Below are 19,842 nucleotides of genomic sequence, written 5' to 3'. Positions count from 1 at the left end.
ATTAAAATAAAAATTAAAACGATAGGGGAGGGGGAGGGAGGAGGGGTAAAGTGCAATGTTTACAGCTCCTTTCAGAGTGATTGGTTGGGAGCTTGGAGACACTTATCAAAGGGCAAAGTCTTTTAGGGTGTAACTGTCCCTGACTTACCCTAATAGTGCGTGTGAGCGTGGCTGGAGGTTCCTGTATGTGGTGGCAGAGATCAGGTTGGTGGGCGGGCTGGCCTCACTCCTGGTGAGCTGTAACTGCCTTTCTTCTTCCTCCTCCTGCTGGCCGCGCTTTTGCCGCTGCTCCGTCTTTTCCGCCGCGACCGGAAGTTCGGGTCCTTACTTCCGGTATTGCGAACGCTGGCGGTGACGGAGTAAGTGTCCTTGTAGTTGCTTCTAGTCTTCTCCAACGCGTTTCGAATCCAAATAGGATTCTTTCTCAAGGAGATGGTGAAGTCTTTCCAGTTGTTTGGTCCTTTTTATATGGTAACTTTATTAGAAAAACAGGAAGTGCACATGACCGGAAGTGAGCTTCCCGGCGGCATCCTCATGGTAAAAAAGGAGAGGGAATATATTTGAATTATTCCCAAATTAAAAAAGCAGTTAAAATTCATATGAACCATTGCACTTATGGGGAAAAAAGGGGGGGGGGAGATAAGGGGTGATAAAATTAAAAATAATGATGAAAAAATAATAATATAAAAATAAAATTAAAAAATTTAAAAATAAAATTAAAATAAAATTAATAGAAAGGAGGTTTTTGGGAGTTTGTTTGGTGTATGGACGATTACAGGAAGACATTGAGTTCTAGGTCTATGTCTATATTGAGACCATATGGTTCAAGGCTCTTCATTTTATATATCCATTCTGTTTCTTTTTTCTTCAATGATTTGACGATGTCTTCTCCTCTCCAGTGGGCTGTAATCTTTTGAATCCCAATTGAAAGCAAGAATAGCAGAACACATATAAAATATAAAAAGAGGTCTGAAAACACATAGCGTTTCAGCTCATTTCTTCACAAAACACAATCAAGATCCCACTGGGTTAAAATTCATTGGGATTCAAAAGATTACAGCCCACTGGAGAGGAGAAGACATCGTCAAATCATTGAAGAAAAAAGAAACAGAATGGATATATAAAATGAAGAGCCTTGAACCATATGGTCTCAATATAGACATAGAACTCAATGTCTTCCTGTAATCGTCCATACACCAAACAAACTCCCAAAAAACTCCTTTCTATTTATTTTAATTTTATTTTAATTTTTAATTTTTTTTATTTTATTTTTATATTATTTTTATCATCATTATTTTTAATTTTATCACCCCTTATCTCCCCCCCCCCCTTTTTTCCCCATAAGTGCAATGGTTCATATGAATTTTAACTGCTTTTTTAATTTGGGAATAATTCAAATATATTCCCTCTCCTTTTTTACCATGAGGATGCCGCCGGGAAGCTCACTTCCGGTCATGTGCACTTCCTGTTTTTCTAATAAAGTTACCATATAAAAAGGACCAAACAACTGGAAAGACTTCACCATCTCCTTGAGAAAGAATCCTATTTGGATTCGAAACGCGTTGGAGAAGACTAGAAGCAACTACAAGGACACTTACTCCGTCACCGCCAGCGTTCGCAATACCGGAAGTAAGGACCCGAACTTCCGGTCGCGGCGGAAAAGACGGAGCAGCGGCAAAAGCGCGGCCAGCAGGAGGAGGAAGAAGAAAGGCAGTTACAGCTCACCAGGAGTGAGGCCAGCCCGCCCACCAACCTGATCTCTGCCACCACATACAGGAACCTCCAGCCACGCTCACACGCACTATTAGGGTAAGTCAGGGACAGTTACACCCTAAAAGACTTTGCCCTTTGATAAGTGTCTCCAAGCTCCCAACCAATCACTCTGAAAGGAGCTGTAAACATTGCACTTTACCCCTCCTCCCTCCCCCTCCCCTATCGTTTTAATTTTTAATTTTAATTTTAGTTTTATTTTTATTTTTATAATATTTTATTATTTTTTATTTTTCCTTATTACATTTATTTAAGTTTTTTTCACACAACACCAGTTAGCAATACACACAAGCGCTCGGTTTAACCAAAAATCCAGACTTCAGGTTGAGGATTGGTCAGAATGAACCAGTCGACTTCTAAAAAAAAAAAGAAGAGGTTGGAATAGAAGCCTGTGCTTCTCTGAGACTGGGCTGATAACCTTGGAGGCCAGTAGGGAGCGGATGGACTCCCGCAGTGCTCCTGTTTTCCCTGGATCTACTAGAAGACCTGTCCAAAAAAATTGGGTGGGAGGACGCGCCTGAAAGGCGTAGCTTTGGGAGACCACACCTCTTACCCAGGCACCCTTCGTGGTTGCCATTCCAGTGTCTGAGAAAAGCAAACCACTCACTCTGGGGTCCTCCAGGTGGAGGCTCATCCCGTCATGCAGCAGGCTTGTCAGCTGGCTTGGTGGCAAGGCGTCTAGTAGACCAGGGCTGTTTACTTCGGGCTTGGAGCCATTGGAGTAAGAACCCTGGATTCTAGAAAAAGAGAGGCCCTTGACTTTGCAGACAAAAGAAGCGAAAATGATACACTCGCGACCTGGGAGCTACCGCAGAAGGAAGAAAAGCCGTTTTGGAAGCCGCCACCATAGTCATGGTTTTGTCTAATTGTGGACCAAAGAGAACATCCCCTGAATAAGGAAGAGCCTCAAGGGCCTTCTTATGGTCTGTGTCAGCATGCCAGGAAAGAAGCCAGAGGGCTCTTTTACCTGCCACAGCAGACTCCGATACTTTAGAGATTAGTATACCTGTATCAGTTGCTGCGTCACCAAGATAGGAGACTGCCTCTGTGATATGCTCCACTAGAGACAATAACTAATTTCTTTAGGTACCAGAACGGAGGCCATCCTCCGGGACTTCTGCCCAGTGTCCTATGTCCTTAGCTACCCAAGGGATGCTAGGGCTGGATGCAGCTGGTATTGGATAAAAGGCAGCAATTCACTTGAAAGCGCCATTAGGATGAGCCCATGTCTCCGCTAGGAAGTCCTCAAATTGTGCAGAAGAAGGGAATTCAGGAGCTAACCTCTTCTGACACTAAGTAACTGTGAACTGGACTTAAGGGGTCTCCTCTGATTTCTTGATCAGAAGAACAGACTTAACTGCCTTGATCAGGGCCTCTACATCCACCTGTGGTAGGGTGTCCTCCGGGATATATGAAAACTCAACAGCCAAGATAACAGATACATTATCCTTGTGGTCAGAGTCATAAACAGACAGGGACACAGAACTTTCTCGCCTGGATGGTCTGCGCTTAAATGTACGGTCTCTGTCTAGCATTTGATGGAAAGATGTTGACACCTGCGCCAACCCCTGCACTGACTGAGTGAAGGACTACATCCATCGTGGTTCTATGGCTACGAATCACCCTAAGATAGTATTACGTTGGTAAACTGGGCCATGCCTATAGGTAGACTAGCAAGGAGAGTGGGTCGGGGGGTTGCAAGCTGATTAACTAACTGCAACATTACCTGTGAAAACCCAAGCCAGTTCCTGACTGGAAGCTGTGGCCGAAGGGACCTCCTGTTGCATAGCTTTGAAACACTGGACACAAAGTCCATCATAGTCCGGAGCTTTAGTAGAAAGTACAGCAGTAAAAGTCCCGGCAGTTACGCATCACAGGAGCGCCCACCTCCCTTGTTGCTTTGCCCCCTGGAAGACATGGTACAGAAATCCAAGGAAGTCCTTACACACAGAAGTTATGGAAAGATTGGTGTGCAAATAAGGGGTAGTGCAATGAATGTTAACGCGCCACAAATAAAGAAATAAGTGAGGCTATGTAGAAGGAGATGTACAATAATGAACCCCGTAAACAATAAACATAAGTATCTATCTATATGAACAGTATTATGTCAGATAGAAAGTAACACAAGCAGGTTTTCAGTAATTAGAGGAGACAGTGAGAAATACACAAAGTACTCCTAAGCAGTTACCTACTTGCATACAAACGCATTCAATGCGAGGCAACAATGGGAAGTAAGTGCTCAACAAGCCAACCCCAGGTGTAGTATGGTTTGCCGGCGGTCGGGGTCCCGGCGACCAGCATACCGGCGCCGTAATCCCGACCTCCGGCATATCGACAGCAGGGCGAGCGCAAATGAGCCCCTTGCGGCCTCGCTGCGCTCGCCACGGTGCGGGCACTGTGGCATGCTACACGCGCCACGCTATATATTCTCCCTCCAGGTGGGTCGGGGAACCCCAAGAGGGAGAAAAGATGTCGGAATGCCGGCGGTCGGGAGTCCTGCGCCAGTATGCTGGTCGCTGGGAGCCCGGCCGCCGGCAACCTGAAGACCACCCACCAACCCCAATATGGGAGGAAGGAGCTATCAGATTGCTGGGAGTGAGGTATACAGAAAGATCAGAGCTCGTACAACTCTCCGGAGACAGGCTGCAGCAGGTAGTGTGTAAAATGGCTCCTCAGCATCTCTGTGAGGGAGGGGAGTGAAAGGAGGAGTCACCCTGTGGGGGGATGCTTGCTAAAAGGAAAGCGGCCCAAAAGCAGCCCAAAAACCCGTGCCCGCTCCTGCAGGCACCAAATGAAAAATTGGCTGCCTGTGGCTGGGGGCGGGTTATAAGGGAGAGGTGGCCTGGGCTGCCGGGAATGAAACGCGAACTGTTTAGTGCCCAGACTCCTACTCAACAGCCTATACACCGTGTACGGCCTGTATTCCCTATGGAGAAAGAAGAAAGCTTATTTGCACAACATATTTCAGATATAACAATTGCAGTTAGTGAATCATTAGCAGAGGTCAGTTTACATTTCAATTATTGTAGTTGTGGAATAGCTTCCTATTGCTGAACGTAAAAATGTATTTTATGATGACACTTCAGATTTCCAACACTCTCTTAACCACTTTACTGCCAATTTTTCCCCCCCAAGAAACGCCCATAAATGGTCAGGTGTTTTTTTTTATTTTTATGAATGAATTAGGTCAAGCACATGTATCGATTTTATAAAGAAAAAAAAAGAAAAAAAATAGAATTTGAATTACCTACCGGTAAATCTTTATCTCGTAGTCCATAAGGGATACTGGGGTCACTTAGTACAATGGGTATAAATGGGGTCCAAAGGAGACTCTGCACTTCAAATGTATTCAACTGGGTGTGCTGGCTCCTCCCCTCTATGCCCCCTCCCACAGCCAGTCTAGGTAAAACTGTGCACGAAGGAGAATGGACATACTTGGGAGAAGGAACATAAACAACGAGTAGTGAGATTCTCACACCAGCACACAACATAAACAGACCAGCAACGGCTGGCAACAAAACAGCAACAGCTGAACAGGTAAACTTGTATATAAGAAAAATCTGCAGAAAAGTCACGTACTGAGGCGCAGTATCCCTTATGGACTACAAGAAAAGGATTTACCGATAGGCAATTAAAATCCTATTTTCTCTAACATCCAAAAGGGATACTGGGGTCACTTAGTACGATGGGGACATCCTAAAGCTTCCAGAACGGGCGGGAACATGCGGAGACGCCTGCAGCACCGCCTGCCCAAACTGGGTATCCTCTTTGGCCAGGGTATCAAACGTGTAGAACTTCACAAAGGTGTTCTTCCCCGACCAGGTAGCAGCTCGGCATAGTTGCAAGGCCGAAACACCACGGGCAGCCGCCCAGGAAGACCCCACAGATCTTGTAGTGTGGGCCTTCAGAGAATGTGGAACAGGTAAGGCTGCAGACACATAGGCCTGTTAATAGTCAGTCTAAGCCAATGAGCAATGGACTGCTTAGAAGCAGGGCAACCCATTCCCTGCGCATCATGGAGCACAAACAGGGAACCCGTCTTTCTGATCCAAGCCGTCCTTGATATAGATCTTCAAGGCTCGCACAGCATCCAATGCGTCCGAAGGAGCAGAAGTGCCAGAACTTGACGGGACCACTATCGGTTGGTTCAAGTGGAATGCAGCGACAACGTTCGGCAGGAACTGCTGCCTAGTCCGGAGCTTTGCTCTGTCTTCATAAAAGATCAGGTATGGACTTTTACACGACAAGGCCCCCAATTCAGAGACACGCCTGGCAGAAGCCAGGGCCAGTAACATTACAGTCTTCCACGTGAGGTACTTGTATTCTACAGTCATCAACGGTTCAAACCACGAGGACTGTAGAAAATCCAATACCACATTCAAATCCCAGGGTGCCGTTGGTGACACAAAAGGGAGGCTATATGTGACATACCCCTGGCAAGAAGGTCTGAACTTCTGGCAACACTGCCAACTTCTTCTGGAAGAAAATAGAGAGGGACGAAATTTGGACCTTAAGGGAGCCCAGGCGTAGGCCCATATCCACTCCAGCCTGCAGGAAACACAAGAAGTGTCCCAGGTGAAAATCCGCAGAAGGATATGTGCGCTCCTCGCACCAAGAGACATGTCTCCTCCAGATATGATGGTAGCGTCTTGACGTCACAGGCTTCCTGGCTTGAACCATGGTTGTAATGAACCTTTCTGGAAAGGCTTTTGCGAGCTAGGATGTTCCGCTGAACCGCCATGCTGTCAAACAAAGCCGCCGAAAGTCCTGGAAGACCAAAGGGCTTTGCTGAAGAAGGTCTCTTCTCATTGGTAGAGGCCAAGGATCTACGACTAACATGTCTTGAAGATCTGCGTACCATGCACTCCGAGGCCAGTCTGGAGCAATCAGAATTGCCTTGACTCTTTGATGCCTGATTCTCTTTAGCACCGTCGGGAGCAACGGAATCGGAGGAAACCGGTAGACCGCCCGGTAATGCCACGGCATCGTCAGTGCATCCACTGCTATCGCCTGAAGGAGCCGAGATGCCGTCAAGTCGATCCGTGGGCAGCCCCACAGGTCGGTGATCTGTTGAAACACCTGTGGGCGGCGGCCCCACTCTCCCGGGTGGAGGTCGTGACAACTTAGAAAGTCTGCTTTCCAGATGTCTACCCCCGGAATAAAGATTGCCAACATTGCTCTTGCATTTCTTTATGCCCAGAGAAGTATCCGTGACACTTCTCTTATGCAGGCTCTGCTCTTTGTTCCGCCCTGCCGATTGATGTATGCCACCGCTGTGGCGTTGGCCAACTGAACTTGAATGGCCTGATCCTGGAGTAGAGGAGAGGCCTGAAGCAGAGCGTTGTAGATCACTAGAAGTTCCAGAATGTTGATCGGATGTAGGGCTGCGCGGACTGACCACTTGCCCTGGAACTGAGCGCGTCCATTGTGAGGAGGATCCAATCCTGAATCCAGAAACTTCGACATTCCAGCAGGATTGAGGACTGTAGCCACCACCGGAGGGAAATCCTGGCCTGAGATGAGAGGCATATGATCCAATGCATCTGAAGATGTGAGCAGGACCACTTGCTCAGAAGATCCAATTGAAAAGTTCTGGCATGGAACCTTCCGTACTGGATCGCCTCGTAGGAGGCTACCATCTTTCCCAACAATCGTATGCAAAAATGGATGGAGATACGATTCGGCCTTAGGACCGCACTGACCATCCACTGGAGCGTCCTTGCCTTGTCCTCTGGGAGAAATACCTTCTGAGCCACTGTATCCAGAAACATCCCCAGGAACAGGAGCTACTGAGTAGGTTCCAGGTGAGACTTCTGCAAATTGAGAATCCAGCCATGATGTGACAGAAGCTGAATAGTGTGGATGATATTGAGCAATAGAAGCTCCCTGGATCTCGCCTTTATCAAGAGATCTTCCAAGTAAGGAACAATGTTGACCCCCCCTGGACTCTGAGCTGAAACATCATTTCCGCCATCACCTTTGTGAAGACACTCGGAACCGTGGACAGGCGCCTGGAACTGTTAATGGTCGTTCAACAGGGCGAACCGTAGGTAAACCAGGTGAGGTGGCCAAATCGGGATATGAAGATAAGCATCCTTTATATCCAGCGAAACCATAAACTCCCATTCTTCCAGACTCAAAATCACTGCTCGCAAAGAATCCATCTTGAACTTGAAGACCCTTAGGCAAGGGTTCAAGGATTTTACCGCCTTACTGAACCGTCCGGTTTTGGCACCACAAACAGGTTGGAGTAGTAAACCCTCATAGTTAGTGAGGTTGAAAAGAGGCAAAATGCCCATCGGGTTCAACCTATAATCCGTCTTAACCAGAGTTCATTATAATGTCCCAATTGAAATAATGTTTTATGTTTAGTTATCAACTGTAAATCATGTTCCTCCCAGATTAACAATGTTAATATTTTAAATGCTATAACCTTGGATATCTTTTTCAGTCATAAATTTATCCAATCCGTTTTTAAATGCATATATAGAGTCCGCCATTACCACCTTCTCTGGCAGGGAATTCCAGATCCTTACTGCTTTAACAGTGAAGAACCCTTTCCTACGTTGCGTATGGAATTATCTCTCCTCTAGCCTCAGCGAGTGAACTAGTGTCTTAAATAATTCTTCTGATAACTCTTTGTAATTTCCCTTTATATATTTGAAGATATTTAGAACGTCTCCTCTTAGACGCCTCTTTTCTAGTGTATACAATTTCAACCTAGTGAGCCCTGCCTCATACTCCAGTCCCTCTAGCCCTTTAATCAATTTAGTAGCACGCCTTTGAACCCTTTCAAGTTCACAGATACCTTTTTTATAATGTGGTGCCTGAAACTGAACACAATAGTCCAGGTGCAGACATACCGATGATTTGTACAGTGGCAGGATTACACATTCGTCACTGGTCTCAATTCCCCGTTTTATGCACGCTAGCACCTTACTTGCCTTCTTTGCTACACTTTGACAAGTTTAGAGTAGTCATTTTGTAGAGACTCCACATCTACTTCTGAATTAATTACCTTACACAATTTAGTATCATCTGCAAAGATTGACACTGTGCTTTCCAGGCTTATTTCCAGGCGGGAGAAACGTGGACTTCCCCGCAGTAGCTTTTGATATCCATGTATCCAACTCGACCCTGAATAACCACTCACCTGAGAAAGGAAGCGCCTCCACACTGCTCTTAGGATCTGCGTCCGCTATCCAATGACGCAGCCACAAAGTCACAAGGCTCTGTGCGCAGACACTGCCATGGCAGCAGTCCTTGCATTAATAGCACCTATCTCCCTGACAGAGTCACACAGGACGCGTGCAGTATCCTGAATGTGTTTTACCAGTGTAACCATATTCACCAGAGACCTATCCCACCGCAAGGCCCTCTTGAATCTTGCCCGCCCAGGTGTGAATAGCATGCGTCATCCAGCAACCCGCTATTACAGGTCTTTGTGATACACCAGCTGCTGTGTAAATAGATTTTAATGTAGTCTCTATTTTCCTATCGTCAGGATCCTTTAAGGTAGAGGTGCCAGGGACCGGTAATACCACCTTTTTAGATAGTCGCGAGACAGATACATCCATAGCAGGGGGGGGGGGGGGTCTTCCCAATTTTTCCTGCCTTCAAGGGTAAATGGGAAGGTGCTTAGAAAGCGTCTGGTCACCTGGAATCTTTTATCAGGGTTTTTCCAGGCTGACTTAAACATGTCATCAAGTTTCTTAGAATCAGGGGAGGCGACGCTAACTCTTTTTGTGAACAGAAGAATGACTGCTGTACTGCAGCGTCTTCCGCTGGGATTTTTAACACATACCTGTTAGCAAGTATGAGGGGTTCAATCCTCTGTGCCGGAGATGGATCCTCAGGTTTCAGCTCTTCCCCCTCCTCCAGACCCTCTTCATCAGATTCCGAGAGTAAGTCAGGCAGCCCACACTTATGTGGCCCTGAACTAGGGAGAGGGGTCTGTCTGCCATCTGCCTTTGCAGCCAGGTCTGCTACAGCCTGCTGCAGCTGCTGTGTCTTTTGACTATTTGCAGAGAGCTGAGAGGACATGTCCGCCATCATGGATTTCATAGAAACTAACCAGGATGGCTCTTGAAACTCCTCCCCAGCTGCCTCACTAACTTGGGAGGACTGGCTACATGGTTCACATGAGAGGGAAACAGCCACTGTGGGGGAGAATTTGATATTACATACCATGCATAATTGGTGTTTTACCATGTTTATAGGAGACAAAACACTCACACACAACCACACAGACAAGTATATAGCAAGCCTACCCAGACTGGAATCTGAGGAGGAGATCCAGAGAGAAAAAGGAACAGTACACCAAGCCTAGCAGACTCAGTAAAACTGCAGGCTGTATATTACACTGTGAGTTCGGTGTAAACACCGGAGCTTGTCCCTTTTAAAATCTATTTTTATGTATACTAGCGGCTCTCCCCCTTACTCACACACCTGTTCCAGTTTCCTGTGTATCTGGAGTGTCCCTGGAGGACCTGTGTGCTGTGCTGATGCTGGATGAAGAGGAAGGCGACAGGAAGACGCTGGTCCCGCTCTGAGTTAGCTCCTCCCCCCGTAATGGTGCCGGAGCTATGCATCTTTTTTATACTGGCAAATATCTCCTGTGGTGGCAAACGTAGTAAAATTATCGGTTTGCGCCAAACCGCTGGCCAGTCTACAAAGGGGGCCAGTCTACAAAGGGGGCCAGCCAGCCAGCCACAGCCCCCTTCCCCCCAGGGAGGGTCTGAATGCCGCCCCTGCGATCGCGCTGCACCAAGAACCGGGGAACCCCCCTAGCGGGGCCCCCGGCTCATGTTCAGGGTGTGTGGCGTGCAGCGAGTGTGTGCGCTAAGGCACTGTGCCCGCGGTACAACCACCCTTCAGGACAGTGGTCCTGCAATGGGAAAGCGGCTCTGACACCTTACAGAGGCTGGTGACCGCAACCCCCCCTAACTCCCACGGTGCAGGTGTGCTGTTGCCCAAAGGTATGCAGGTATGCTGTTGCCCATTTGTTTGTTACCACACTACCTCTTGATATACTATTCTATGTAACATGTTTTATTACTAAAAAAAACCCACAGTAAAAGCTATACAGCCTTTCCCTTCTGTAAACCTACGGGCAGGGCCTTCCTACCTCTATGTCTGTCTGTGTCTTTGCCCGGTTTTGTTTTATCACTGCTGTTCTAATTGTAAAGCGCAACAGAATATGCTGCGCTATATACTGCTAATAAATAAATAATAAATAAAATAAACCCAGTCTGAAAGGGACTGGAGGAAGAATTCGGAAAAGTGTGTTCATTGCTGCATGGGATGGCACACGTTCTATAGCTGGCTGCCAGGAACATGGAACTTACTTGTGGTCAGGAAAGCTGTGCTGGTTGCTGGGATTAGTGCAAAAATCTGGATTCTCTGGATTTCTCTTGCTAATGATCTGGGGTTTGCTTTCAAAACATGCCTGTGAGAAGGGAAACGGAAGATTGTAATAGGAAAAGAAATGTCAATACTCTTCAGCATCAATAAGCAAAAAAAAAAATAAACTGGCATTAGATCACCACCACAATGGCTGAAATGACATAAAATCCAATTTGCTGTTCTCAGCGCAATTCCGGCGACATAGATGCTGAATTTAAACGGTCTCTTTAAATCTAGCAACTATAATGATGGAACTGTGTCGGTTCCAGCCAATTTGAGCCTATTACATTTGGAGCAATATGTTATAAAGAGCAATGTGAACACCATTCTCAAACGTACAGCGACAATGTTGATATCAGCTTCAGCATAAACAAAAGATTCATCACATCAGCCCTATTAGCAAACCCCTGTCCAATTAGCATATCTCCCTTGCTAGGGGCAGTAATGAAAATAGTTACTTGATCCTCACATTATGATTACTGGTAAATAATTTCAAAGATCACACCTCACTAGCTCATCAGTTACCCGTGACCTTGCGGTATATGCACAAGATTATTGTGTGTAAGTTTATTGTATTCTAATGGGGCCCATACATCAGCAATCTATTGGGCAATCCACAGATGCTTTTATCGGGTGATCACCAAAATCCAACAAGTTGGAAAATCGTGATTTGCAGATTCCAACACAAAAATTATCAGAATCAGCCGGACGAAGATTATTATATATTGACGATCCCCCATGAAATCACTGATCGGTGAATGGGATTGGAGATCAGATTGAGGATTCGCCTCCTAGATGTATGGGTAGCATACAATATGTGGTCCATTGTTTGTCTGTTGTGCTAGTGTATGCTGTACATTTAAGCACTTTATGTTCATGATTAGGACATACTTAATATCTGAGTTTTCTTTTTTTTTTTTTAACTGAAGAGATTTTATTAGAGAAGGTTTTCAATACAGAGCATACACAACAGTTTGAAGACAAACAAAGCCAATATCATAGTAGTAGTACGTCTGTAAACTGTGATACAGGGTAACAAGGTAACAATACTAGAAAGCATAAAAATCAGAAACAAAAAGGAGAATAGGGGAAAGGAGGAAGAGAGAAGATAGAGAAAGAGAGAAACAAAATATATATATATATATATATAATTAGATTTTACTTACCGGTAAATCTATTTCTCGTAGTCCGTAGTGGATGCTGGGGACTCCGTAAGGACCATGGGGAATAGACGGGCTCCGCAGGAGACATGGGCACTTTAAGAAAGAATTTAGATTCTGGTGTGCTCTGGCTCCTCCCTCTATGTCCCTCCTCCAGACCTCAGTTAGAGAAACTGTGCCCGGAAGAGCTGACAGAACAAGGAAAGGATTTTGATAATCCAGGGCAAGATACATACCAGCCACACCAATCACACCGTATAACTTGTGATAAACTTACAGTATATACTAAACATATATACAGTATATACTTAACAGTATGAACAACAACAGAGCATCAGTTCAACCCTGATGCAACCATAACATAACCCTTATTTAAGCAATAACTATATACAAGCATTGCAGAAGAAGTCCGCACTTGGGACGGGCGCCCAGCATCCACTACGGACTACGAGAAATAGATTTACCGGTAAGTAAAATCTTATTATCTCTAACGTCCTAGTGGATGCTGGGGACTCCGTAAGGACCATGGGGATTATACCAAAGCTCCCAACCGGGCGGGAGAGTGCGGATGACTCTGCAGCACCGATTGAGCAAACACAAGGTCCTCCTCAGCCAGGGTATCAAACTTATAGAACTTTGCAAAAGTGTTTGAACCTGACCAAGTAGCCGCTCGGCACAGCTGTAATGCCGAGACCCCTCGGGCAGCCGCCCAAGAAGAGCCCACCTTCCTAGTGGAATCGGCCTTAACTGATTTTGGCAGCGGCAATCCAGCCGCAGAATGAGCCTGCTGAATCGTGTTACAGATCCAGCGAGCAATAGTTTGCTTTGAAGCAGGAGCACCAAGCTTGTTGGAAGCATACAGGATAAACAAAGACTCTGTTTTCCTGACTCTAGCTGTTCTGGCTACATAAACCTTCAAAGCCCTGACCACATCAAGCAACTCGGAATCCTCCAAGTCAGTAGTAGCCACAGGCACCACAATAGGTTGGTTTATATGAAAAGATGAAACCACTTTCGGCAGGAATTGTGGACGGGTCCGCAATTCTGCTCTATCCGCATGGAAAACCAGATAGGGGCGTTTATGTGACAAAGCCGCCAATTCTGACACACGCCTAGCCGAAGCCAAGGCTAGTAGCATGACCACCTTCCACGTGAGATATTTCAATTCCACTGTTTTGAGTGGTTCAAACCAGTGGGATTTCAGGAAACTCAACACCACGTTAAGATCCCAAGGTGCCACTGGAGGCACAAAAGGGGGCTGAATATGCAGCACTCCCTTTACAATCGTCTGAACTTCAGGTAGAGAAGCCAGCTCTTTTTGAAAGAAAATGGATAGGGCCGAAATCTGGACCTTAATGGAACCCAATTTAAGGCCCAAAGTCACTCCTGACTGTAGGAAGTGAAGGAAACGGCCCAGCTGGAATTCCTCCGTAGGGGCATTCCTGGCCTCACACCAAGCAACATATTTTCGCCATATACGGTGATAATGTTGAGCTGTCACGTCCTTCCTAGCCTTTATCAGCGTAGGAATGACCTCATCCGGAATGCCTTTCTCTGCTAGGATCCGGCGTTCAACCGCCATGCCGTCAAACGCAGCCGCGGTAAGTCTTGGAACAGACAGGGCCCCTGTTGCAACAAGTCCTGTCTTAGAGACAGAGGCCACGGGTCCTCTGTGAGCATTTCTTGCAGATCTGGATACCAAGTCCTTCTTGGCCAATCCGGAACAATGAGTATTGTTCTCACTCCTATTTTTCTTATGATTCTCAGCACCTTGTGTATAAGAGGAAGAAATACATAGACCGACTGGAACACCCACGGTGTCACCAGTGCGTCCACAGCTATCGCCTGAGGGTCTCTTGACCTGGCGCAATACCTTTGTAGCTTTTTGTTGAGGCGGGATGCCATCATGTCCACCTGTGGCAGTTCCCACCGACTTGCAATCTGCGTGAAGACTTCTTGATGAAGTCCCCACTCTCCCGGGTGGAGGTCGTGCCTGCTGAGGAAGTCTGCTTCCCAGTTGTCCACTCCCGGGATGAACACTGCTGACAGTGCGCTTACGTGATTCTCCGCCCAGCGAAGAATTCTGGTGGCTTCCGCCATCGCCACCCTGCTCCTTGTGCCGCCTTGGCGGTTTACATGAGCCACAGCGGTGATGTTGTCTGACTTAATCAGAACCGATTGGTCGCGAAGCAGGGTCTCCGCTTGACGTAGGGCGTTGTATATGGCCCTTAGTTCCAGGATGTTGATGTGAAGGCAAGTCTCCGGACTTGACCACAGACCTTGGAAATTTCTTCCTTGTGTGACTGCCCCCCACCCTCGGAGGCTTGCATCCGTGGTCACCAGGACCCAGTCCTGAATGCCGAATCTGCGGCCCTCGAGAAGGTGAGCACTATGCAGCCACCACAGGAGAGACACCCTGGCCCTGGGGGATAGGGTGATTAACCGATGCGTCTGAAGATGTGATCCGGACCATTTGTCCAGTAAGTCCCATTGAAAGGTCCTCGCATGGAACCTGCCGAAGGGAATGGCCTCGTATGATGCCACCATCTTTCCCAGTACTCGAGTGCAGTGATGCACCGACACCTGTTTTGGTTTTAATAGGTTTCTGACTAGTGTCATGAGTTCCTGAGCTCTCTCTATCGGGAGATAAACCCTTTTCTGGTCTGTGTCCAGAATCATGCCCAGGAAAGGCAGACGAGTCGTAGGAATCAACTGCGACTTTGGAATATTTAGAATCCAGAGAACGTGCTACGCTGATCAGCAACTGCTCTCTTGACCTCGCTTTTATGAGGAGATCGTCCAAGTATGGGATAATTGTGACCCCTTGCTTTCGCAGGAGTACCATCATTTCCGCCATTACCTTGGTAAATATTCTCGGTGCCGTGAAGAGACCAAACGGCAACGTCTGAAATTGGTAATGACAATCCTGTACCACAAATCTGAGGTACGCCTGATGAGGTGGATAAATGGGGACATGAAGGTATGCATCCTTTATGTCCAGAGACACCATAAAATCCCCCCCTACCAGGCTTGCGATGACCGCTCTCAGCGATTCCATCTTGAACCGGAACCTTTTCAGGTACATGTTCAGGGATTTTAAATTCAATATGGGTCTGACCGAACCGTCCGGTTTCGGTACTACAAACATGGTCTAATAATAACCCCTTCCTTGTTGAAGGAGGGGAACCTTGACCACCACCTGTTGAAGATACAATTTGTGAATTGCAGTTAACACTATTTCCCTCTCGAGGGGGGAAGCTGGCAGGGCCGATTTGAGGTAACGGTGAGGGGGCATCTCTTCGAATTCCAGCTTGTATCCCTGAGACACAATATCTATTGCCCAGAAATCCAACTGGGAGTGAACCCACTTGTGGCTGAAATTTCGGAGAGCGCCCCCACCGGGCCTAGCTCCGCCTGTGGAGCCCCAGCGTCATGCGGTGGAGTTTGTGGAAGCCAGGGAGGACTTCTGTTCCTGGGAACTAGCTGTGTTGTGCAGCTTCTTTCCTCTGCCCCTGCCCCTGGCAAGAAAGGACGCACCTCGGACTTTCTTGCTTTTCTGTGATCGAAAGGACTGCATTTGGTAATACGGTGCTTGCTTAGGTTGTGAGGAAACATATGGCAAAAAATTTGACTTTCCAGCAGTAGCTGTGGAGACCAGGTCCGAGAGACCCTCCCCAAACAATTCCTCACCCTTGTAAGGTAAAACCTCCATGTGCCTTTTTGAGTCGGCATCACCTGTCCATTGCCGAGTCCACAGGACCCTTCTGGCAGAAATCGACATAGCATTTATTCTAGAACCCAGTAGACTAATGTCTCTTTGAGCATCTCTCATATATAGGACAGTGTCTTTTATATGCCCCAGGGTCATTAATATAGTATCCTTGTCTAAGGTATCAAGTTCCTCAGACAGGGTGTCCGTCCATGCTGCTACAGCACTACACACCCAGGCCGACGCGATCGCTGGCCTCAGTAAGGTACCTGAATGTGTATAAATGGACTTCAGGGTACCCTCTTGCTTTCTATCCGCAGCATCTTTGAGAGTAGCCGTATCCTGTGACGGCAGGGCTACCTTCTTGGATAAGCGTGTTAAAGCTTTGTCCACCCTAGGGGAGGATTCCCAGCGTAACCTGTCCGTTGGCGGGAAAGGATATGCCATAAGAATCCGTTTGGAAATCTGCAGTTTTTTATCTGGAGATTCCCAAGCCTTTTCACATAACTCATTTAGCTCGTGTGAAGGGGGAAAGGTCACCACCTTCCTCTTTTCCCCATACATATGAACCCTCTTGTCAGGGACTGGGGTTTCCTCTGTGATGTGCAACACATCCTTAATTGCTATAATCATATAACAGATGGATTTAGCCAATTTTGGCTGTAACTTTGCATCACCGTAATAGACACTGGAATCAGAATCCATGTCGGTATCTGTGTCAACAATTTGGGATAGTGGGGGCGCTTCTGAGACCCTGACGGCCTCTGCGACATAGGATCAGGCACGTGCTGAGACCCTGACTGTCCTGAGGCTTCAGCTTTTTCCAACCTTTTATGCAAGGAATTTACATTATCATTTAAAACCTTCCACATATCCATCCAATCAGGTGTCGGCGCCGTCGGCGGAGACACCACATTCATTTGTTCCCGCTCTGTTTCCACATAGCCTTCCTCGTCAAACATGTCGACACAAGCGTACCGACACACCACACACACAGGGAATGCTCTTTTTGAAGACAGTTCCCCCACAAGGCCCTTTGGAGAGACAGAGAGAGAGTATGCCAGCACACACCCCAGCGCTATAAACCCAGGAATAACACAGTAACAATGTTAACCCAGTAGCTGCTGTTTATATTGATTTTTGCACCTAATTATGTGCCCCCCCTCTCTTTTTACCCTCTTCTACCGTGTATCTGCAGGGGAGAGCCTGGGGAGCTTCCTCTCAGCGGAGCTGTGGAGAAATAATGGCGCTGGTGAGTGCTGAGGAAGAAGCCCCGCCCCCTCCCGCTTAAATATGTATTTTCTTGGCGGGGGCTCATACATATATACAGTGCCCAACTGTATATATGTTCACTTTTGCCAAAAAGAGGTCCAAATGCTGCCCAGGGCGCCCCCCCCTGCGCCCTGCACCCTTACAGTGACCGGAGTATGTGAGGTGTGTGGGAGCAATGGCGCACAGCTGCAGTGCTGTGCGTTACCTCAGTGAAGACCGGAGTCTTCTGCCGCCGATTTCGAAGTCTTCTTGCTTCTCATTGTCTTCCGGCTCTGCGAGGGGGACGGCGGCGCGGCTCTGGGATCGGACGACGAGGGTGAGATCCTGTGTACGATCCCTCTGGAGCTAATGGTGTCCAGTAGCCTAAGAAGCAGGACCTATCTTCAGAGAGTAGGGCTGCTTCTCTCCCCTCTGTCCCACGATGCAGGGAGTCTGTTGCCAGCAGAGCTCCCTGAAAATAAAAAACCTAACAAAATACTTTCTTACAGCAAGCTCAGGAGAGCTCACTGAAAAGCACCAAGCTCGTCCGGGCACAGATTCAAACTGAGGTCTGGAGGAGGGACATAGAGGGAGGAGCCAGAGCACACCAGAATCTAAATTCTTTCTTAAAGTGCCCATGTCTCCTGCGGAGCCCGTCTATTCCCCATGGTCCTTACGGAGTCCCCAGCATCCACTAGGACGTTAGAGAAATATAACCTGAACTAAACAGTGGGCAGATACTTAGAAAAAACAGAAAAGGCTCATGTATATGATCTACCCTTTGACATTCAGCCCTACCCAGGCTATGTCAAGAGGGCTCGACCTCACCGTTTCAAAGGTTCATAGCAACAGAAAAGTAAAACAGTCACACAATACAAGACAAGCCATTTCGGGGAGCAATAAAGGAGGAATAATAATCAGACCAAGGCTACCATTTGAGTAGAGGGGATTGAGGAGCTAAGGAATATTCAACACTCATAGTTTCCATTTCGAAATTGCGCTGGATTGACGCTATAATTTTGGACAAATGCGGTGGGTCTGTTCTTTTCCAATATTGAGCAATGGCGGCCCTAGTGGCTATGAGAATATGTCCTATAACCTAAGAGTGTTCAGAGGGCACAGAGGGAGGGAAATAATGCAAAAAAACAATCTCAGGGCGAGGAGGGAGGAGCACCTTTGTAACCTTTTCAATCAGTCCAAAAACGTCCGTCCAAAGCGGCCTAATAATCGGGCATGTCCAGAATATATGTATTAAGGTACCATCCAACCCACAATGTCTCCAACAGAATTTAGAGGAATCAGGCCAGATCCTATGGAGTTTATCTGGTGTGTGATAAAGGCCATGAATTAACTTAAACATCATTTCAGTGTGATCAATGCACCGAGACATTTTAAAAATATTCATGAAAATTTTGTTCCATTCAAGATCTGTCAGAGGGGTATTAAATTCCGTCTCCCAACGCACTTGAATATGTAATTTCACATCATTGTACGGAGAGAGGAGAGTAACATACCACTGAGATATACCGCCTTTGTGGTTTATGGAGGAAAACTTAGCCAAGATATATGGAGGGGGAGTAGGGAAGGAGAGAGGATCAGGTATGTTCGTCATTATCCAATGTCGAATGCGTAGATATTTATAAAAGTCCTTTGACGGTATCGAATGTTGGGATTGTAGCTGTTGGAAAGTTTTAAGCCCTGAATTATCGTATAAGTCCTTGATCGGTTGAATACCAAGCTCCCGCCAGTTCCGCAAAGAGAGATCTGGGAGCAATTTAGAAACCGCTAAAAGGGATAGGTGTGAGGAGGGCAGAGGGCAGTCACCCAAATTAGTGACCAATCTGTCCCAAACTTTAAGAGAATTAGTTACGCTCCTCATAATTTTAGCAGAAGGGGGTCTATGTGAAGGTTTGACCCAAATTAAGTCTGGGAGAGGAAAATCAGAGCATATATGTCTTTCAATATCTACCCAGGGTTTTACAGAATCTGTCCGAAGCCAGTCCTTCAACTGATCAAGGAGACACGCATGCTGGTAAAGTTCAAGATTAGGGAAAGCAAGACCGCCGCTACCCTTGGATCTAAACAAGCGAGTTCTAGCTATCCTGGGTTTTTTACCCTTCCAAATAAAAGTAGACATGACAGAGTAGAATTTGTTAAGTACAGCAAGCGGGACTAAGTAAAGTATGGCTCTGAACAGATAAAGAATTTTAGGGAGGAGCATAATTTTAATCGAGGAAAGTCGTCCTAACCAAGAAATTTCATAATTCGTCCACTGTTTAGTGAGGGTTTTGAACTGGTCTAAGAGAGGGAAGTAGTTACAATCAACCGCGGAATGAGATCTGGAGGGGATCCTGATCCCAAGATATTGAAGGGAAGAGTCTTGCCAGGCATAAGTATATGTAGATTGTAGGGATTGAAGTGGGATTGGATCGATATCAAAGGCTAGCGCCTCTGTTTTAGTAGTGTTCAGTTTGTAGTAGGAGACTTCGGAGTAAGCCTGAAGAATATCGTGAATAGCTGGGAGAGAGAACTCAGGTTTAGTTACAA

At 46.7% G+C, this 19,842-nt stretch overlaps 1 protein-coding gene across 1 annotated transcript in view; it reads right to left on the bottom strand.

Annotated features, from left to right (window-relative positions):
* LOC134958822 (zinc finger CCCH domain-containing protein 7B-like) overlaps window positions 1-19,842 on the bottom strand; it is a 296,536-nt gene that overhangs the window by 88,114 nt on the left and 188,580 nt on the right. The window contains exons 16-18 of the mRNA XM_063941538.1: window positions 11,118-11,218; window positions 9,575-9,898; window positions 2,378-2,507 (exon numbers count right to left, since the gene is read on the bottom strand). Coding sequence (XP_063797608.1) covers window positions 2,378-2,507; window positions 9,575-9,898; window positions 11,118-11,218 — 555 coding nt within the window. The remainder of the gene's footprint in view (window positions 1-2,377; window positions 2,508-9,574; window positions 9,899-11,117; window positions 11,219-19,842) is intronic.

The sequence above is a fragment of the Pseudophryne corroboree genome, chromosome 9 (assembly GCF_028390025.1).
Source record: "Pseudophryne corroboree isolate aPseCor3 chromosome 9, aPseCor3.hap2, whole genome shotgun sequence".
Lineage (NCBI taxonomy): Eukaryota > Metazoa > Chordata > Amphibia > Anura > Myobatrachidae > Pseudophryne > Pseudophryne corroboree.
The sequence above is the reverse complement of the archived record's forward strand: the minus strand, read 5'-3'. Positions and strand labels throughout refer to the sequence as shown.